Source organism: Odontomachus brunneus, unplaced genomic scaffold, assembly GCF_010583005.1.
Source record: "Odontomachus brunneus isolate Ranch 3 - 2012 unplaced genomic scaffold, Obru_v1 Obru_scaffold_196, whole genome shotgun sequence".
In the NCBI taxonomy this organism is placed as follows: Eukaryota; Metazoa; Arthropoda; class Insecta; order Hymenoptera; family Formicidae; genus Odontomachus; species Odontomachus brunneus.
In genome coordinates, this window is record NW_022639646.1 from 283,480 (window position 1) to 306,236 (window position 22,757).

Sequence of the window (22,757 nt, forward strand, 5' to 3'; positions counted from 1 at the left end):
CATCTATTCCTTTATGGCCATCTTATCTAAAAAAATTTAGGATGACCAATGCTCATGTTTTGATATTTTTGTTGTATATAATTTTACTGATTTTCCTTTTAACTCTGATGATATTATGTACTCTAGACTTCAGTGAAATAATGTGTCAAATGTTATTAAAAAATAACAATAAAAAATATATTTTTTTGCATTTTAAAAAAGTATGGCCATCTTATCCAAGTTTACTCTAATCCATTTTCCACCAATACATTTGACGAAGTATGTGTGAAACTGTGATATATTCGACATCATTTTTTCGCTAATTATGACCAACAAATAATCAAATGCTAAAGTTTCCTTACACTTACATAAGCATTTATTTCTTTTGCATATTCCGCAGAATTCCGGCAATTTCAAAAGAATGGATACTTTGTGATGGGTTGAAATTGGACGATTTAAATGTATGGAAAAACATTTTGAATAAAAGTATACATTACAATAATATGGAGCTCCTAGAATATTTGTCATGTACCGAAAATAGTTCCATCATCTTGGAATATTTAACTTTGATGCTACGGTCAAATTATTTCTCCAAACTAGAACAATCTATGGAACCAATATGTCGTAAGATTGTGAAAAATCATATTAGGAAAATTATTGTGTTACGATTTGTGATCGACAATTATAGTGCAATAGTAAGAAGGTATTATTTTTCATGATGAAAGTAGGTTGTTTCTCCTTTGAAAATGTGAGAGTGTCTACTAAAGTTAAATCTAATTTCTTGCAATTTTACAGGTTTGATTTCCCTCCTGGTATTTTACTAAGTGATATGATTATGAATGTGTATTCGTTAGACCATCTCGACATGGTAAATTTTACAATTTAAAATTCTTTAAATTATTTATTATTCGCAATTATGATTTTATTTAACCACTTTGTACTATTCTGTGCATACTGTGTAAATTAAGTTGTTTTATTTACTTAAAAAGATATTTTTGTTTTGAGCTGTAATTGTCGACAGAGTTGTATTATCTTAACTGTTACAGATACAAGAGTTTGCTACCAGTTTATACTTCCCGAATATGGGAATTTCAATTCTTGTACAATTACTGGAATCAATCAACTTGTTGATTAGTCACCAGAAAAGATATCTAATAGACGTTCTGTACAAGTTTAAAATGTTTCATAACTTAAAATAACTGAAAATGTTTAAATGAGATCGAGTTTATAATCTCCCGGATCAAATCAATATTATATAGAGTGATCAAAATAATCACCATACAATTGCAGTAATTAAGAACGAGCTTCCAAAATGGCAAATAATTTTTAAAACTAAGAATACGAAACTGTAGTATATAGTACCTGGCTTCCTATAACACTGAGCATTTAGATGAGTCTTGTATCTGACTTAAAATAAGATTGATTATTTTACTATTTACCTTTTACTATTACATAGTGGATGAATAATTGTTTATTAGATATGTTGAAGGAGATTTATTTAGAATGAGTAGATATATTAGTGGATAAATTAAAATTATAGTAAAAAAGACTAGTACATACATGTTTCGTAACTACAGAACTATGTATTTACATTGTACTGAAAATGTTTTTTTGTTATTATTATTTAATAAATTTTTCTGCAACAGCTCTTAGATTTGTTTGTTTTTGCTAGTATTATGCTTGTTCCTAGTTGGCATTATTTGCAGCATCTTAAATTTTAATGTCAAATTCTTGAGACATTTATACTCATCCCTTAAATGATAAATTTATAAATCTCTTAAATTTCTTTTATTCAGTCATCGTAAACGTTCTTATGTACGTTAATTTGCTTTATTATTATTATAATTAAGAATAAGTATTTATATAATAATGTATTATTATCATGTAAACTGAGGTAAAATTATTTATTATTAATGAATTCAATGATCTGTTTCACTCATACAAAATAATAGGCAAAGATATAAAAAGTAAAAATCATAAATCATAAGATCATAAAGTAAATATAAATTACATACGATTTTTCCTTTGGTTTGACAAATTTCATCTGTACATATGAGTAGATGTATATGTTGTGCCAAACACGTTGTAAATACGAGTTGTTCTTTATTTTATGTGTTAGAAAAGAGTTATAAAAAAATAAATAAAAATATATTTTACGAAGGAAGCGAGAACGTCAGAAAGCAAAAGATTAGTATCCATGTACTTCTTTCTTATTTAAAAGCTACAATAGTTTCTTTGTTATTGTCATTATAAATTACATTGTTTCTGTAATTTTACAAACGTTTTATATATTCTATACAAGCATATCACAATCTAAAAATATATATAAATATTTTCAAATATATACAAAACTTGTTTGATAATCTGGTTTATGATGATGGATATTATGAGTGTATATATTTGAAATGTTCATATAATATAATATATATAATATAATATATATTTGATAAAGACTAATATTTGAAATGAACAAAATCAAACAAGCTTATAGGAAACAAAAGAAAATAAAGCTTGACGAAAGTTAGAGTTATGACACATTTTTAAAAAACTTTGTAACTGTTGCTATCAATATTGTTAATGCATTAGTCAATCATATTTTTATTCAAATATTTTCTCTTTACATATATTATCTAGATAATTCATGTGTATAAAAGAATGTTTACCGTTGAAAGTGCAAATTTCCCGAAATAAATCATTTATCGGAAAAGATGTTTGTATATATTACTTTCGTAGATTGCGCGCATGTGTTTACTGATAGAGGACATTTCCTATATATAACGATAATAGTTTAGTTTGTTTATCTTAGTTTTTACATATAAATTTATCAGATACCGTTATTGTCGTCAGTTTGAAACGATCCGTCGAAAGAGAAAAGGATATGATATTCTCAAATTATTCTTATTACGACATTCACTATTGAAGAAATATCTATTAGGGCAAATGCGACATATGTAACAACGTACCTAGCAGGAAAAACTATATGTGTTATGTTGAGACAATAAGTTATATAGTAAGTAAATCAACTATCAGTATATTTTCTCAACATTATTAGTATACTTTTAAGGAATAGACATAATGAATGTTTTATCCAGCACTCTACAATATTAACAGCTCACTTGTTAAGAGTACAATTATGTTAGTAAGTTAGTAAGTAGTTATTAAGTTTTTCTGTATTATAAATATCAACAAACATATATATATATATATATATATATATATATATATATATATACAAGATTCCTTCTTTTAACCGATATCGGTCATTAAAATCCTCTAAACGTTTTTCTTTTCTTCTTGCATTTTTTTAACTAAAACTTTAAATTAGGGAACAATGTCGCCATGTGTATTTTGTATGTATGTATTATTGTATTCAGATAGGAAATAAATATTTTTGTGCAGATATTTGGGGACCAAAATGAGGTTGGTAATATTTCTTGGAGTCATCTTGAAATTTATCGTCCCGATAGTTGAAGGACAAGATTACATTGGAGATATAGTAGATTGTTCATATGTTCCTGAGAATTTATACATCTATGATGTAATGCCAATGAGATTTGATATTAACATCCTAGTAAGACCACGTCTAAGAATTTTGTCAGGACACGTGGAAATTTTGATTAATATCACGAGAGCAACATGGAACATATCCCTACACGCAGGACCGACATATGGTTATATGGACAATATGATGGTAAAAAAATGTATTTCTCTCCAATGACTTTGACTTTTTACGTATAATATAGATATCATCCTTCAAAGCAATATACCAAAAGTTTTATATCTCAATGTCAACGTCATTAGGGCGAGATCCCTTTAGTCAATATTTTCCGCAGTATTTTCTTCTTACAATAATTATGACGTTTGCTTCATTGCCAAAGGCTAATCAGAGTGCAAAGGCTAATCGGAGAGCTTATAATTTGCACGATTTCCAATTTTGTGCGAGAAGTAATGTTTTAATTCTGGAGTTTAACAAAAAGCTACGTAAAGGACTATATCGACTTGTAATAGCATACACATCTATTTTAAATCAACATATGGAGAAACTTTTTTATCAATGGACTCTACGGACTAAAAAGTAAGTAAAGGATGAGATATTTTGAATTATATATTTAAACATAAGAGATGTATAACGATAACATATTAAACTCTCGTGTACAAAAATCTTTCTAATTATTTTGATTTGTTCTATCTGTATATCACGGCTGCATAACGAATTGTCATACACCCTGCATATAGTACAAATTACTACAATATTAATAAACGCATATCATATATCTAAAATTCGAAATTATTGTTGATAATATTATAAATTTATTCGACTATAAGTACTATAAGCTGAAAACATTATATGAAGTATTTAGTACATAAAAATGATAAAAACATGCATTTAATATGAAACACTACATCAATATCAGTCTTGCGCTAACTAGACCAGTCTTGAAACAGCAAAACATTTATCCTTATCGAACATTCTTTCTGATAATATGACAGTTTGGTGTTCACGAATCTCTACACGCTGACCGCGTTACTATCATTATTTCCACACTGGGACGATCCGAGAGTAAAAGCAACTTATAGCATCTCAGTTCGGGCTCCTGCAGGTTATACTATTATTTCAAGCGTACCTGAAATGCCTCCTTATCTTATAAAAGATGGATTAATTACGCAATTTGGCATAAAAATGGTGACGTACCAATTTTTCAAGAGGCCCAGTCATTTGATAGCATTTTTGATAGCCAATGATATCACGATGGATACTTTTGAACACGACATGCATTATATGTGGCACAAAACAGACACGGATAAGAAATTTACTTATATACTAGAGAAGGCAAAAATAGTGACATCGTTTTTTTTTACGTTCATGAGAATAGACTCGGTGTATTTTCCTAGTAAAATTAATCATGTCGTACTTCCAAATAGTCCTATGAAATCAATGGGTGCACCCGGACTTGTTGTTTACAGGTATGCAATAATCAAGTTAAAAATGTTGTTATATAAGCCGTTAACATCACAAGATATTCTTAACACTCTGAAATTCGATAACACGCATCCCAGTGAGAAATGACTTGTCGATCGACGTCGAAAAGGCGTCAAATTGACGTTGATTTGACGATTTCGACATCGATTTGATGTCATTTCGATGTCGATCGACGAGTCATTTCTCACTGGAATATATCCGAATCCAAGTTGAGTACATCGTACAAAGACATGCAATACTGTTAATAGGCAATCGTAATAAAAAGACTCCTTGTAGAGAGCAAATTGGCACACATTGCTACAGATTATTGTGTGTAAATATTTTCGAATATATGTACTATAACCAAATTATAAAGAGAGAATTTATCGCCATGTAATATTATTGGCAGGATAATACATAATACATTAATCTAATTGCTTTCATTCTAATTTCTCAATTTTTCCCCAAAAATTTCAATTAAATTAAATGTACTTTCAGTATGTTTCTATCAGCGACGATTAATAGTCATTATTTTCGGAAAGTCTAACGTATTACTGGTTTACAGAATTTGTACATAATTGCATTACAAATTCGTTAAAATATCGAGAATGCACACATATCGAATATTTAGGTGTCTGCATCATACACGTTACGATATACTGAAACTCCGGTAGTTCTAATATTTTTTAACAAGTAGAATAATAGTTTTGTCCATATTGGACAAAATATATAGACGTATGATGTTTTTAAAATGTTATTACACAGAAAAGATGGGGACGATTATGTTGTATTGTTGATTATTTTTCCACAAATAATATTAAGAATAGACCGTTATAACAAAAAAGAGCGGAGTAATAGACAAAAAAAGCAGTGAGAAGTGTAGGAAGAGGAAGGATATATAAAACATATGTTTGTGCGAACATATTTCGATTTACATATATATTAATGTCATAATAATATTAATGTCATAATAACGTTCCATAAAATGTACTTTCTTTGAATTTATAGGGAAAGAGATATTACGTTCGATGAAGCTTTAGAATTTCCTAGTCGAAATCTTGATGTTACGACGTTAATAACATACGAAATGACACGTCAATTATTCGTCAATGTTATCACGTCCGAGCCAGACGCTTATTATGTAATGTTGAACGAAGTATTCGCATCATTCTACACCTATTACATCATGGATCAGGTTACTTTACGTCATTTGAATTAGCAAATTACAAATAAGCTTTCGTTGTTAATATATACAGTTAATATATAGTTAGCTCTTCAAAAAAATTAAACGCTTAGTAAAAAATGTCACATTAATGACACATTATGTCACATTAATGTCATATTAATGACGAAATAACGCTTATTTATTCTGTTATTTAAATATTATCTTCGATATCACGTTGATAAATAGCGATAATAGATAGCGGCAATAAACAACCTTTCGTTTCTAGACATGGGTACCAGATGAATTAATGGAACTGTTCGTAGTCAAAATTATCCAGTCCACTCTAAATAGTGACTCGCACTATGACACAGAACCTATTATACACAACGCTATGAACAGCGATGGAATCGATGGATTATTTTATCCTCTTCTTTATCATAAGAAAGGTGAAGAAAGGCTGAATAAATATTTGTGTGTTTATCTGATTATGTTTAACTTGTTTAATTATATATATGTTTTATTATTTGCATCAACATAGCTTTCGCTATAGTTCGCATGATGTTTACACTTTACAATCCCAATACTTTCAAAGAGGCCATTAGGAATTATGTGCAGTCACGGTTAGTAACATAATTATGTAGTCTTATTTTGAGAATTCCCTTAAGAATTTATTTAAAGTTAGCATCACCCAATATCGAAATTTTATGCTTTCTGACACGCACATAGACAGGCACGTTATAAGAACCTCAATTTGCTGGAGAACTCTCTGTGCAATAAGAGATCCACAAAGCAAACTAAGTTCCTTACAGCATGCCGCTTGCAGCATTTCGTTGAAATATTTTAAATTCTAAACTGATTATTCTTTGACACACCTGTAATTCTTTATTATATGTAGTTTCATGGACATATGCCAAATAATGTCAGTACTTGGACAATTAAATAATACAGTTCTTTCTTTATTAAGCCATGAAAAATAAATATTTAAAAATGCCGGGTTTGTTACCTCATTAGTTCACGGGATGTGTGGTTTGAATTGGAACAAGCTCATTCACTAAGCGAAGAAAGCGGCTTTTCGGTACAAGAAATTATGGAAACTTGGTTAAAAGAAGAATACTGTCCTGAACTGTACATCAAACGTGATTATGATCAGCGGATTGCGAATTGTTTTTCAACGGGTGCTAAAGCGGGGGATAAACGCGCATGGATAATACCTATTAATTACATTACGGCATCTAGTCGTAAGCCCTACAATATTTCGGAAGTTATTTGGCTCGAATGGGGTAAATTGAAAGTTATTAAAGACATAAAAAATAATGATTTTCTCATACTCAACGTAGAACAAACGGGTAAGAGCATATACCAATATGTTTAATGTATTATGTTGTCCTTTCATGACGAGTATATGTACTTCTATGTATGTGTGCGTGTGAGTACGGGCGCGCGGGTGATGTGTGTGTTGTGTTTAGACACGCACGGGCATCAGAATGTCTGATAATTTAAGGCAACAGCTCAAATGCAAGTAGAACAGATCGCTGAACAGAGAAATGGTAATTATCGACTATAACGGAGCACTCTGCAATGACCTTCACTTTGATATATATTATCAAGAACACTGTCCTGAGTGACAATCAAAAGGTTTTAGCCGGCGCTCATTGTTTTTTAAAAAGTTATTGATGAAAGAAGTTTGAAAAATGTATTACAGTTTTCCGATACTGTGTACCGTTAACGAGCAATATCGAATAATAACTGCAATATCGAACAACTAGCGGGGGGCTGCGCCCCTCAAAACTAACCTAACCCAACCTATCGTCACATTAACATAAAAGTTGAACACTTTAATAAACAATGACTGACGCTTAATGTGACGATAGGTTGGGTTAAGTTAGTTGTTGAGGGGGGGGGGGAGTGCGGGGGCTCAGCCCCCCGCTAATCGTTCGAGATTGCAGTACTTACTAAAAAAAAAGATATTATAAGTTATGTACACTGAGAGAAAAGACTGGTAACTATAACAAACTGCATTTAGTTATAGAAATTCATTGAATCCTTAGTAACTAATACTAAATATGATAATAATTACCAAATATTTAATAGGTCGGGAGTATGACGTAATTGCATTCACAGTAACATCAATTAAATAATTTAGTAATAGTTACTTAATGTTAAATATTTAATATGAAATATATTACAGTTATGAACAGATATTTGATAATTGTTATGAAATCGTTATATCCCATATAATAAAAAATTCAGTAGGTACGAGTTCTATTTTGTTACCAGTATAAGTATGTTTTGTTGCAGCACAACGAAAAATTCATTCATTTGCAGCTATTACATCGTTTCAATATCTATTATTATAGATAGTTGGTTGAACCTATCAAAAATTTTGTAACTATTACAAAATCGCTTATTTTGCTCAACTATTCAATAAGTTTTATTTATCAAATATATTCTGGAAGCAAATAAATTTCACTTCTGTCAAATAAATAATTTATTTTACAGAACTAAATTAATTAATAAATATTGCCATAGCTTTGACCCGCTATATTTACGTCTATCATTTAGTAATAGTAATCAAATTTTGATAATATTTACTAAATTCTTCTCTCAGTGTATGTGTAGTAAACATCTTCTTAATTTACAAATTCAAATGTTTTGTATATAGGATGTTGAAAAATTACATTCATTTTATAAATTTTTGCAAAATTATAACAATCATGCATATATAATAGGAATACATGCACACACCGCGAGTCCGCCCGGGCGGGCGGGCGAGCGCGCGTTTAGGCGCTGTGTGTGCGATTGTGTGTGTGTGTGTGTGTAGGCATCCTCTTAAGTTACAAATTCGATTTTTTATTTATATACGGTGTAAAATTACATTCATTACATACATGCAACTTTTTTGCTAATAATTTTTTAACAACCAATGAGCGCCGGCTAAAACCTTTTGATTGTCACTCAGGACAATGTCCTTGATAATATATATCAAGGTGGAAGTCATTGGAGGGTGCTCCGTTATAGTTGATAATTACCAGAGAAATTATGTAATGATGTCCATAAAAAATGTCTCTAAAAAACTTCTTTCACCGCATAAAATATAATCATTCTTCAATGTATTCTAATTGTTATTTATATATGCTCTGCATCGAATCACTGAAATATACTTTTCATACAGGTTGTCACGCACGCGCGTGACTTATCGGCGTTTGACAATGTTACATTAAGAAACACATTTTATTTGTTAAATAGCACGTATATTGTGTAGCAATTATAACAGCATTTTACAATAACGTTTTGTTTGGAAGTAAAAATATCAACCGACTTGATCAGTAATTTTACGGTGACCTACGAGGCAAGGAATATGTTAACTCTCGCTATTTATAGAATAGTATTGGACATTTTTCAGTTCAGTTTAGTGCGCTCTGCCTGCTCGCATTTTGTATCAAATATTTTGTATATTTTGAAATGTCCAATTGTCCCATAAATCCCATAAAAAGATAAACATTTTTATTGACGTTTTTCACGAAACCCATCTATATTTGAGATAGAAGTGGAATAATCTTTTCTCGTTATGTGCAATTAAAAGTTTTCAATACATTAATAATAACAATAAAATAATCTAATAAAATGTAATAATCTGATCAATAATAAAATAATAAAAAAATAAAAAAACATAATTTAATAAAATTAATTTTACGGCAGGTTACTATCGTGTTAATTACGATAGGAGGAACTGGCTACTGATATCGACTTACTTGCAAAAGTATAATTTCTCACACATACCTCCCATTACCCGCGCTCAACTCTTAAATGATGCGTATTATTTCACAATACAGCATCATACAGGACCTTATATCTTTACCAATGTCACTAAGTTTCTAAAGGAGGACCAAAATTTTATAGCATGGTATCCTATGTTTAATATTTTCTCAGAAATGTCAACTTACCTTGAATTAGATGAGGGCAAATCTGTAAAGGTGAGTAAAAAAGAATTTCATAGATAATACTTATCAGCTGTTAGCATATATACACGATTGTCTAAGAGAAAACATGATAAATACATTAATATGTAAATCTAAAAGAGTTTCGCACATGCTGTATCATCAATCACAAAGATGATGTTTATTTAAATAACAAAATAAAAATATTAATATAACATAACATACGATTTTTAGGGACACTTTTTGGATATTCAAACTGTAATTGGTAAACTGGGGTACGAAGATAATCCATCGGATAATGCCATGAAGAAATCGTTCAGACATTTACTTCGAAAATGGTCTTGTAAATTTGGTCACTGGCTGTGTCGAAATGCCGCACGCTTTCGTTTGTTGACTTATTTAGACAATGATGAACTAGACAAGTAATTCTTTTCGTAATCTACACATATTCCCTCAATATACTTGATGAATTATATGAATAAACTGTACCATTCGACATCGTTTCTTGTCTAAAAGTGGTCAAGAAATAATATCAAATGCTAAATTGTCGTTATATATACAAGCATTTATTTTTTTCATATATTCCGCAGCATTCCGGCAAACGTGAAAGATTGGATGATTTGTAATGGGTTGAAGACAGCAGATATAAATTTTTGGACGTTGTTTCTATATAGAATTATGAATCACACTAACACGGAGAAGTATATAGAGTATTTATCATGTCCTGAAAATAGTACGGTCATCCTGCATTACTTAGATATGCTTACATGGACATTTCGTTTCTCCAAAATACAACAATTTACGGGACAAATGTATCGTAATATTGTGAAAAATCATATTAAGAGAAATGATGTGTTACAATTTGTGATCAACAATTATGGTTCAATAATAAACAGGTATTATTTTTCGTGACGAAAGTAGATTGTTTTTCTTTGAGAAATGTGTGTAGTGGTGTCTACTAAAGTTAAATCTAATTATTTGCAATTTCGCAGATTTCCTGAGCAATTATCTGTTGACGCTTTCTTAAGTGATATATATATGAATGTGTATTCGTTGAAGGACCTTGACACGGTAAACATTACATTGTAAAATTCCTTAAATTTTATTTCTCACATTATAATTCTATTTAACCACTTTGCGCTTCTCTGTATACATTGTGTGGATTAAGTTGTTTTATTTATTAAAAAAGTTTATGTCGTGATCCGTTATTGTCATACTGACAAAGTAACGATTTATATATATAATTAACTGTTCTAGGTACATGAATTTGGACGTAACAGTTCCTTTTGGAAACCGGGCAATGTTAGTCAACCATTGGAAATATTTGTTAACCATCGGAAAGCATATCTAAAGAAAGTGTTGTTGAAGTTTAGGAGGTTTCATGGTGAAATTTTCTGATTTTGTTATCGTTATGGTTTTACGAATTATTGAACAAATTGACACTATGTGAAATTATCGAAATAATCGTCATACAATTATCATTTAGAATGCATTTCCAAAATGATAAACAATGTTTAATATTAGGAATGCTAAAATGTGATATGTGCTACCTAGCTTCCCAAAACATTAAAATGAGTCTTGTACTTAACGTAAAATAAGATTTATCTTTTTACTGCTTACGTAATGGATGAATAATCGTTCATTAGATCGTTAAGATGTTAAAGGAGATTTATTTAGAACGAATAGTTATATAATGAGTAGATAAACGAGAATTATTATAAAAAGGGACTGGTATATACATCCTTCGTAACCTCAGGACAATGTATGTACATTGTATTGAAATTGTTTTTTGTTATTATTGTTTAATAAACTCTTCTGCACAAATTCTTTGTTGTTTCTATTCTTGTGGCATTCTGAACTGTATTACTTATAGTGTCTTAAAATATCTTGTCATGGCCATTGTCTTTATTCCATTGAACGTTTCTTTTGCAGTAATTCGTAGAGATCCGTAATGGGAGTGAACAAAATAGTCCCGTTAAATATCGGCAATGGCGCGAATAATTCAAGACAATTGTTAAAAGGCCATCATTCAGCAATAAGGTTGACTCTCATAAGTTGTTACATATGCTTTCGTTATGGTATTCCGCTCGGCAAGTCCAGGTTTGACTCCTGACTAAGATGGTATTTTTCGCAAATATAATTATGAATAAAAAAATGGGCAATTTTTATATAGTTAATTAATGTTAATATTAAAAATTGGAATACAAGGTCAATTTGATGTAGAAGGTTTATTCGCCGTGTACGTTATAAGAGACTAGAAAACCTAATCGACATTTGCGTTTACACTATAAAACATTATTATCCTTCCAAAATTTAGTAAAACATTTTTTCCGTTAGTATTCGGCTCTTACTTGTCAAAAATAGGTTTAATTTAAGTTGTATATTTTTAAAAGTCTATGTATGTAAGATTATTATTGATATCTTTTATATGTTACACGTATTCTGCACTTTTGAGGTATATATATATATATATATATATATATATATATATATATATATATATATATATATATAATTAATATGTAACATCTTTCGGTCACATTTTACACGTATCCTAAATGTACTTTCAATAAATGGGATACGAAAAATATTCATAGAATGACGCTATGATGACGTTAAGATGCTGCTATTAAGAAATTCGATATGGATTCAAGAATAAATTTGCAATTGTCTTAATAATCGCTATTTTTTATTTGTGTAATATCTCCCACATTTATTTGTGTAATATGTTTGTGTAATATCTGCCATATTATGTTTAAGAAATAATAACTCAAGATCCATATCAATGACTGGACATGCATTACAAGTTGTTCTTCATATAAATCATAGAATTCTGTCGATATTGGAAGATTGGATATTTTGTTCGAGTGCACATTGTGCGTAAACTTAAGGATTTGGCACACTATTTTTCTTGAAAAAACAAAACGTGAAAATAAAAAGCTTTTAAACCATTTGGCTTGTTCTGAGAAGAAAGATATTACTATACATTATTTGAGTATGATAACGAAAATATATCATGGAAAACAGATATAAGAAGTGTCGTTTTAACGCACGAATTTGCCAATTTTCTACAATTCACATCTAAAAAATTATGGTATCTGTTTGGAAAATAAGATAGGACGTTTTTGCTCTAGTTTGACAAGTTTAAATTATATATGAGTAGATGCACGCGATGTAACGAACTGTAAGTACAACTCATCGTTCATTTCACGTGTTGGCAAGAACATATAAAGAAAGGAAGTAAAGATTTATATTATGGAGAAAGCGAGAACGTTGGAAAGCAAGAGATTGGAAACTATGTACTTCTTTGTCATTTTAAACCAACATATTCTTTGTAATTGTTAGTATTATGCTATAAATCATACTGTTTCTGTAATTTTACAAACATTTTACGATTCAAAAATATATTAAAATGTTTTCAAATGTACAAAACTTAACTGATAATTTGGTTACCATGAAGATACATCTAAGATATTTCATATAATATATCTGACAAAGAATAATTTTAAAAGTAAACTAAAGGAACTGAGTTTAGAGAACACAGAAGAAATAAATATTAATGCTTGAGGAAAGTTAGAATTATTGACTAGTTTTTGAAAATTGTTGCAAATGTTAATGTCAATATTGTTAAATGCATTTCTCAACCGCATTTTTACTTTAATACGTTTTAAATACTTGAAATACTCTTCATCTGGATAACTCACTTATATAAAAAAATGTTTAACGTTAGAAATGCAAATTTTTTAAGATAAATCATATATCGAATAGATGTTTTGTATGAGTTGCTTTCGTAAATCACTTGCGTGCATGTGTTTTTTGACAGACGGCGTTTCTTATATATGTTTTTCTTATATAGGAGTTTAGTTTGTTTATTGTAGTTCTTATATATAAATATATAAGATACAGATATTGTTGTTAGTTTAAAGTGATTCGTCGAAAAGATAAAAGATATCATATATATAAGTACTTTTTATAGTTGTTATTATTATGCTATAAATCATACTGTTTCCGTAATTTTACAAACATCTTACTCTATACAAGCATTTTACATTCCAAAAATATATTAAAATATTTTCAAATGTATAAAACTTAACTATTGGTTAATTATAATTAGGCTACCATAAACGTACATTTGAGATATCTCATATAATATGACAAAGAGTAATATTAGAAATAAAGAAAAAGAACCAAGTTAAAGGAAATAAAAGGAAATAAACATTGAAACTTAAGGAAGGTGAGAATTATTGAATAGTCTTCTTCAAATTATTGCAACTGTTAATGTCAATATTGTTAGTTGCATTTGTCAATCGCATTTTTACTTAAATACGTTTTAAATATTTCAAACACTCTTCATCTGGATAACTCACGTATATAAAAAAATTTTTAACGTTAAAATTGCAAATTCTTTAAGATAAATTATATATCGAATAGATGTTTTGTATGAGTTGCCTTCATAAATCACTTGCGTGCATGTGTTTATTGACAGACGACGTTTCTTATATATGTTTTCTTTATGTAGGAGTTTAGTTTGTTTACTTTAATTCTTATATATAAATATATAAGATACAGATATTGTTGTTAGTTTAAAGTGATTCGTCAAAAAGGAAAAAGATATCATATTCAAATTATTTTTCCTAGTAAATAAATTATTGAAGAAATGTTTATCAGCCCAAATTTTCGGCAAACATAACAGAGCGTCTTGCAGGAAAAACTATAAGCGTCATTTTCAAACTTTAAGTTATACAGTAAGCTGTCTCAACATTATTTAGAAAGAAACAGAAATAACAAACGTTTTATCTAGCACTTGATAATATTATCAGCGCAATCATTAAGAATATAATTATGTCAACAAAATGAAGTCTTTTTGTAAATATCGACAAACATATATAATTTATAATTATCTCACAACTAAGGAACGAGCATATCAAAGAATACAGCTGTGACTTATGCTTCCTGCCATAAAATTGCATTTTAATTCGCAATATACTTCGTAATATACTTTTGTAATACCGCAAGTAAGCATTGCATTATTCATGAGTGAATTGGAATATAATTACACAATCTGCGCTACGGTTATAATTCGTAAGCACTGCTAAAAATCAGAATTAAAATTGTCAAAATAATACTTAAGAATTAACTAACTTTAACTCCAACGTATCTTTTTTAATTATTTTTATATTATTTCTTACGAGAAATTATTGCATTTCGTCTGAGATATTATATTTATTGCACATAACATAGATAATAATTAAAACTTCATTATTTCGACATCACAACATGTAATCGATAGAACGCTTATAGTATATCTCTAACATTTTCCTGTATTCTATTCTACTAAAATATTTTTCAAGGAATCCTTTTAAATATATAATATTGTTTAGTTTTTCTATCAGCTTAATTTTTAACTTTGCAATATTAGGAGAACGGCGAGATAATTATTTGTTTAGCCAGAGGAGATAACGCAATATTACATATCACCGATATATTACTCTCATTAACATATATCGATTAACATATAAAACTTCAAACGCTTTCCTATTTTCTTTCTTCCTTATTATCTAAAATGGCAAACTAGCGAACGATATCGTTACGTAGTATTTTACTTAGACAGAGGATAATTATTTTTGTGCAGATATTGAAAACGAAAATGAGGTCGATAATATTTCTTGGAGTCGTTCTGATATTTACCGTCGCGGTCGATTGTGGAAATATTTCCAGAAATATAACGGATTGCTCACGTGTATCTGAGAATTTAAACATCTCTGAAGTAATGCCAATAAAATATGATGTTAGAATCATAGTGAGACCAGGTCAAAGAGTATTGTCAGGCATCCTGAATGTCTTGATTGACATCAAGAAACCAATGTCAAACATAAGCTTACATGCAGTAACGATGACACGCGGCTACGATACTTTTCTTTCATACGCCACGAATATTACGATGTTTGATTCATTTTTAAAGACTGAACTGGGACGTATATCTTATAAACTTTTCAAGTACCAATATTGTGACAGAAAGAATGTTTTATTTTTGAAGTTTAACGAAACACTAAGTAAAGGAAAATATCGTTTAACACTAATTTATAGATCCATTACAAATCTTGATATCCAGAATATCTTTTATCCAACTACTTGGACTAGCCAAAATCAAAAGTGAGTAAAACATGAGATATTTTTAATTATATATTACAATGTATTTAACGATAACATATTAACGTCTTTTGTACGCGTAATTTTCTCACTTCTTTAATCCGTTATGCCCGTACATAGCGGTTGCATAGCGAAATAACAGACATCTTGTATGTAATATATATAATGAAAAAATATGATATTATAGATATTAGAACAAGTATTACATATTTAATGTACAGATTGATATAATAATGCTACAAATTTTTTTCGGCATAATACTACAAACTTGAAAACTTTATATGAAATATCTAATAGTTAAAACGATAGAAACACGCATCTATAATGAAACACCATATTAACATCAGTCTTGCATATGTACACTGGTTAGATCAGTTACACACCAGTAAAACATTTATCCTTATCAAATATTTTATTTTGCAATACAATAGATGGTTGCTCACGAATCTCTACACACCGCATGCGATACGAGGATTCTTTCCATGCTGGGACGATCCGAGAGTAAAAGCAACTTACAACATCTCCGTCCAGTTTCCTACAGATTACACAGTTCTTTCAACAATGTCCGAAATATATTCTTCCTATGTGGATCCAGCGCTTACAACATTTGGGATAAAATTCATACAGTTCAAAGAATTAATTTTAATGCCCACTCATCTGATAGCATTTTTGATAGTCGGTGATATCACGATGGATTTTGATAAACGCGATATCCATTATATGTGGCATAAAATAGACGCGGGTAAAAGATTCACTTACTTGCTAGAAATGGCAGAAAATGCAACATGTTATATTTTTATTAACATGAAAATAAACTCTTCGTTCATCTCTCCAAAAATTAACCATGTTGTACTTCCAAATAGTCCCATGAAGTCAATGGGTGCGCCTGGTCTTGTTGTTTACAGGTATTTTTATTTATATTAAATAATCACATTAAAAATGTTGTTATATAAGCTATTAACAAGGTATTCTTAACACCCTGAAATTCGATAACATGCATATATCTGAATCCAAGTTTAGTACGTCGTATAAAGACATGCTATTACATATTAATACTATTATTAGGCAATAGTAATGTTAATACACTTTGTATAAAACAAATAGATACACATTGCCACGGAGCAGTGTGTAAAAATGTTTTTAAATATATATAATATGAGCAAACTATAAATATAATTTACTACTTGTAACGTGTAATTGGTAGGGTAAAGTATGATATGTTATCCTAAATGTTCAAATTCCATTTTTCTATTTTTTTTTTAAATTCCATTTCTGTTTAAGTCCATTTAATTATATATATATATATATATATATATATATATATATATATATATATATATATATGTGTGTGTATGATGTATGTATGTCGTAATGACTTTTGCTAAATGTATTTTCATTCAATTTACAGAGAAAGAGATATTTTTTTTGATGCAGCTTTAGATTTTCCCGGGCGGTATCTTGATGTTATGGTGTTAATAACATACGAAATGGCACGTCAATTGTTCCTCGGTGCTGTCATCCAGTATTCAAATGTTGATTATGTATGGTTGAACGAGATGTTCTCATCATTCTTCGGCTATTATATCACAACCAAGGTTACTTTATGCCATAAGAATAAGCAAATTGCAGATAAGCTTTTGTTATTAATGTATTTTTTTGTTAATTGAAAGTACTTAAATTCTTGAAAACATATAACATTAATGACAAAAATACGATTATTTATTTTGTTAGTTCGAACATTAGCTTTCATGTAATAATAATTAGTGGTAACAGATAGTGATAAACTATTTCTAGGTATCGACACAACGTCGAACAATGGAACTGTTCGTAGTTAAAATTATTCAGCCCGCTCTAGATAGTGACACGTTTTTAGAGAGAAAACCTATTTTAAGCAAGACTAAGAACAGCGGTGGAATTGATGCATTACTTTATCCTGTCTTGTATCATAAGAAAGGTAAAGAAAGGCTGAATAAATATTTATGTGTTTATCCGATTATGCTTAACTTATTTAATTATACGTTTTATCATTTGCATGTAGCCTTCGCTCTAATTCGCATGCTGTTCAAATTATACAATACTGAAACTTTCATCGAGGCTATTAAGAAATATGTACACGAACGGTTAGTAACGGCTAGTAACATAACTATGTGATTTTATATTTGAGAATTCCCTTGATAATTAACGAAGCTGGCGTCACCCAATATCAAAATTTCATGCCTTCTAGCATGCATATAGACGAGCACATTACGAGAACCTCAATTTACTAGGCATTTCCGTGCCATGCATTGGGAGATTTACGAAACTGAAGTTAATAAACTAAATTGCTTACAGCATGTTGGACACACGCTTGAATATCGATGCATGAAATCGTATACTGTTTAACGCTAACTTTAAGCAATTAGTCTTTGTATTCCTTTTCCAGTAAATTAAGCTTACATCTTATGTTATTATTTATACGAAGTACATACAAAAAATGGGAACTTTCTATATTTTAAATTGATTACAATAATGCATTTGTAATTTCATATTACACGTAATTTCACGAACAAATATTAAATAATGTCAGCAGTTGGATAGTTAAATAATACAGTTTTGATATGTCTTCCTTTATTAAGTCAGCAGTGAAAGCTAAATATTTACAAATACCACGTTTGTTACTTTGTTAGTACAAAGGACGTGTGGACTATATTGGAAGAAGCTTATTCTCTAAGATTCGAAAGTGGCTATACTGTAAAAGACATTATAGATACTTGGTTAACTGCAAAACATCACCCGGAACTGTTCATCCAACGTGATTATGAGAAGTGGACTGCAGATTGTATTTCATCGCTTACATTCATCGAGGGTAAACCCGAATGGATAATACCTGTTAACTACATTACGGAATCTAGTTACGAGTCCTACAATATCTCGGAGGTTCTTTGGCTTAAATGGGGTAAAGTGAAACGTATTACTGCCATAAGTAGTGATGATTTTCTCATAGTCAACGCAGAACAATTGGGTAAGAGCACATATTAATATATTTAAAGTACTAATATATGTATAAATGTACGTATGCACACACACATACACACATATTAGGATATCTGATAATTTGAAGAAATAAACTGAGATGTAAATAGAACAATTCAAACTGAACAGGGGAGTTATGCAATAACGTCCACGAAATAAATTCACTGAACATAACCGACCGTAAAAAATATATTCATTCTCCAATGCTTTCTAATTGTTATCTATACATGTTCTATATCGTGCAAATTAAATACAATTTTTTATATATATTGTGCACGCGCGACTTAACTGTCGACAACATTACATTATAAACTCATTTAATTGGTTAAATGGCACGTGTGCTATAGTAATTATAAAAATATTTCATGATGTTTCTTGTTTCGGAGTGAAAATATCAAATAGAGATTTTTATCAGAAATTTTAGGGTGACCTACATTGCAAATACATATCAATAACCGCTATTTGCAAAAATAGTAGAAGATATTTTCCGTCCAGTTTAATGCGTCCTATCTACGTATGAATGGCTCTTATGTAAAATATTTTATATATTTTATATATTTTATATATTTTGAAGTTTCTGAATGTTTCATAAATCTCATAAACATATGTTTATTTCTACTGAAGCTTTTCTCGTAAACAAATGTAGATTTGAGGTAGATGTGAAATAATCCATATGAAATATATTTTTCGATAAATGCAAACAAAATTTAATATGTTAATAATAATTATAAAATAATCTAAAAATATACTAATTCAATAACTAATAATCTAATAAAAATAATAACAACATATTAATCTAATAAAACATATTTTACACATTTTAGGATACTATCGTGTTAACTACGACACCAGAAACTGGTTAATGATATCGACTTACTTACAAAAGAAAAATTTCTCACATATACCTTCCATTAACCGCGCCCAACTCATAAATGATGCGTATTATTTCACAATAAAGAATCAATTGGAAACTTATATCTTCGTCAATATCACTAGGCATCTAAAGTTGGACACGGATTTTGTAGGATGGTACCCTATGTTTAATATTTTGTCGTATATGTCAATATACTTTCAATTCTCTGAAAGTAATCGTATCAAGGTGAGTAAAAGAAATTTTATAGATAATACTTATTATCTGAACACAATTGTCTAAAAGAAATAAGAAGTCATAGTATGACTAATTAATTAATTGATAAATCTAAAAGAATTTCGCAATGTTGTACCAACTCGTACAAAGACAACATCTGCTTAACTAACGACGTGATTTGACATTATTAACATTATATAACGTACGCTTCTTAGAGACACTTTTTGGAAATCCTAGATGGAGTATCTACTATAGTAGGATTCGAAGACAATTCAGAGGATGATATCATGAGGATATCGTTGAGATATTTAATACGAAAATGGGCCTGTAAATTTGGTCATTCGGCGTGTCGAGGTGCCGCATTAGACCGTTTAATGAATTATATAAATATTCAGGATGAAACACACAAGTAATTCTTATGAATTTAACAACACATCCTTTAATATTAATGATGAATTATAAAACTGAAAATAGTTAAATTGTAAGAATTTATGAGCAGATCTGCAATTCTATGCAGACTATATGTCGTACGATAACTCGTAAATATCTACTATTTCTCGTATATCTTACGACTAACTAGAAGTTGTCAATAAAGTTACGGTTTGTGAATTTTACCAACATTACGATTGATTCATAAGCCACGACTTTACGATTTTACGATTTAATTGTATATTTGCTTAGAACTGCAGCAGAAGGAATAATATTGAATGCTAAACTGTCTTTACACACACGCACACAATCACACACACAAGCGTTTATTTCTTTTTATTCCACAGAGTTCCAGCAGTATCAAAGGAATGGGTATTTTGTGATGCATTAAAGTTAGAAAATTTAAATGTATGGAAAAATATTTTAAATAGAAGTATGGTTTACAATAACATGGAGCTTCTAAATTATTTGTCATGTACAGAAAATACAACAATTATTATATATTATTTAACTTTGATATTACGGACAGATCATTTCTCGGAAATAAAACAATCTATGGGTCCAATATGTCGTAATATTGTGAAAAAACATGTTAGGAGAAGCACTGTGCTACGTTTTGTTATTGACAATTACGAAAGAATACAAGTCAGGTATTTCTTTTCCATGTCGAGTGTATATTATTTATACATAAATAATATAGCAATATCTATAAAAGTTAAATCGTATGTTTTACAATTTTACAGGTTTCCGCAAGATTTCCCTCCTGGCATTCTATTAAGTGATATAATTATGAACGTGTATTCGTTGGATGATCTCGACATGGTAACTTTTATGTAAAATTCCTTAAATTATTTGTCCCACACAAATATAATTTTCTTTAATCACAGTGTATTTCTCTATGTACATTGCGTAAATTAAGTTGTTTTGTTTATTAAAACAGATATTTATATTGTAGCCTATTATGGTCATGTCGTCAGAGTTGTAACGATTTAAATATCCAATTAACTATTCTAGGTACAAGAATTAGCAAGTAAAAGCACTTGGATTACGGATGATATATTCAAAGCATTCGACATATTAATTTCCCAGTGGAAGAAATACCTAAGAAATGTTCTGAGCAAGTTTCAAATGTTTCATATCGGTTTTAAAATACGTTAAGAGGTCATTATTATGGTTTCCCGGGGCAGTGAACAAATCCACATGATGCAATACAATCAAAATAATTGTCATACAATTGCATTTATCATTTAAAAATGCGTTGCCGAAAAATAAACTGAATAAATATATTAATGAATAAACGAGATTTCTATTAAAGAAAGAACTGATACATACATACTTCGTAATCGTAGAGTTATTTATGTACATTGTATTCAAATTGTTGTTTTTTGTTTTCATTATTTAATAAATTCTTATGCAACAACTCTTCGTTGTTCTTATTCTTGTGGCATTCTGAACTGCATTACTTACAGTATCTTAGAACATTTTGTCATGGTACTCGCCTTTATACCATTAAACGTTTATTTTATAGTAATCCGTAAAAATGAGGGTGAACAAAATAGTCCCGTCAAATGTTGGCAATGACGCGAAAGACTCAAGTCAATTGTTAAACGGCCTTCACTCCGCGAAAACGTTGACTCTCTTGAGTCGTTACATATGCTTTCGTTACGGCATCCCGCCTGCTAGTGGAAAGGTCTAGGACTTCTCACTGAGACGATATTTCTCGTAACTATGAATTATAAAAAAATGGGTAATCTTGGTGTAATATTATGGAGGTTAATTAAAATTTATTTTAAAAATTGAGATACGAGATCGATTTGACACAGAAAATTGATTCATCGCGTACTTAATAGAAGATCTGGAAAGTCTATCCGACACTTGCGTTTACCCTATTAAATATTATTATGTAACATTTAGTAAAACGTTTTCTCGAACATTAGCGTTTGGCTTTTACTTTCCAAAAATATGTTTGATTAAATTGTTTACTTTCGAAGGAATATATATATATATATATATATATATATATATATATATATATAT

The 22,757-nt window shown here is 29.6% G+C and overlaps 3 protein-coding genes across 6 annotated transcripts in view; all 3 read left to right on the plus strand.

Moving 5' to 3' along the window:
* Window positions 1–1,633, plus strand: part of LOC116851918 (thyrotropin-releasing hormone-degrading ectoenzyme-like) — an 11,127-nt gene extending 9,494 nt beyond the window's left edge. Inside the window, exons 12-14 of the mRNA XM_032831848.1 lie at window positions 380–682; window positions 775–847; window positions 1,026–1,633. Of these exons, the coding sequence (XP_032687739.1) occupies window positions 380–682; window positions 775–847; window positions 1,026–1,178 (529 nt within the window). The 3' untranslated portion in view covers window positions 1,179–1,633. The remainder of the gene's footprint in view (window positions 1–379; window positions 683–774; window positions 848–1,025) is intronic.
* A 1,167-nt stretch (window positions 1,634–2,800) lies between these two features.
* On the plus strand, window positions 2,801–11,866 carry LOC116851907 (thyrotropin-releasing hormone-degrading ectoenzyme-like). Its single transcript, XM_032831826.1, has 13 exons — window positions 2,801–2,989; window positions 3,379–3,670; window positions 3,858–4,054; window positions 4,471–4,944; window positions 5,948–6,134; window positions 6,391–6,550; window positions 6,643–6,724; window positions 7,116–7,450; window positions 9,804–10,078; window positions 10,277–10,464; window positions 10,633–10,938; window positions 11,035–11,113; window positions 11,300–11,866. Exons 2-13 carry the CDS (start codon window positions 3,395–3,397, stop codon window positions 11,438–11,440), a joined length of 2,700 nt encoding a protein of 899 aa, XP_032687717.1. The 5' UTR covers window positions 2,801–2,989; window positions 3,379–3,394; the 3' UTR covers window positions 11,441–11,866.
* Window positions 11,867–13,956: 2,090 nt separating this feature from the next.
* LOC116851898 (aminopeptidase N-like) lies at window positions 13,957–22,141 on the plus strand. 4 transcript variants are annotated; one of them, XM_032831794.1, is made up of 12 exons: window positions 13,957–14,276; window positions 15,675–16,195; window positions 16,624–17,097; window positions 17,601–17,787; window positions 17,987–18,146; window positions 18,231–18,312; window positions 18,859–19,193; window positions 20,029–20,303; window positions 20,507–20,700; window positions 21,068–21,370; window positions 21,464–21,542; window positions 21,735–22,141. In XM_032831794.1, exons 2-12 carry the CDS (start codon window positions 15,690–15,692, stop codon window positions 21,876–21,878), a joined length of 2,739 nt encoding a protein of 912 aa, XP_032687685.1. In that variant the 5' UTR covers window positions 13,957–14,276; window positions 15,675–15,689; the 3' UTR covers window positions 21,879–22,141. The 4 variants fall into 4 exon arrangements, with proteins under 4 accessions (XP_032687685.1, XP_032687684.1, XP_032687687.1 ...); XM_032831793.1 differs by lacking the exon at window positions 13,957–14,276 and adding an exon at window positions 14,618–15,057; XM_032831796.1 differs by lacking the exon at window positions 13,957–14,276 and adding an exon at window positions 14,622–14,787.
* Window positions 22,142–22,757: the final 616 nt, after the last annotated feature.

Coding starts and splice junctions, on each gene's coding strand:
- LOC116851907 (XM_032831826.1), top strand. CDS start 3,395: ATGAGGTTGGTAATATTTCTTGGAGTCATCTTGAAATTTATCGTCCCG. Junction 3,671..3,857: donor GTTATATGGACAATATGATG/GTAAAAAAATGT, acceptor TCATTGCCAAAG/GCTAATCAGAGTGCAAAGGC. Junction 10,465..10,632: donor GACAATGATGAACTAGACAA/GTAATTCTTTTC, acceptor TATATTCCGCAG/CATTCCGGCAAACGTGAAAG.
- LOC116851898 (XM_032831794.1), top strand. CDS start 15,690: ATGAGGTCGATAATATTTCTTGGAGTCGTTCTGATATTTACCGTCGCG. Junction 18,313..18,858: donor AAGAAATATGTACACGAACG/GTTAGTAACGGC, acceptor TTACTTTGTTAG/TACAAAGGACGTGTGGACTA. Junction 21,371..21,463: donor TACGAAAGAATACAAGTCAG/GTATTTCTTTTC, acceptor ACAATTTTACAG/GTTTCCGCAAGATTTCCCTC.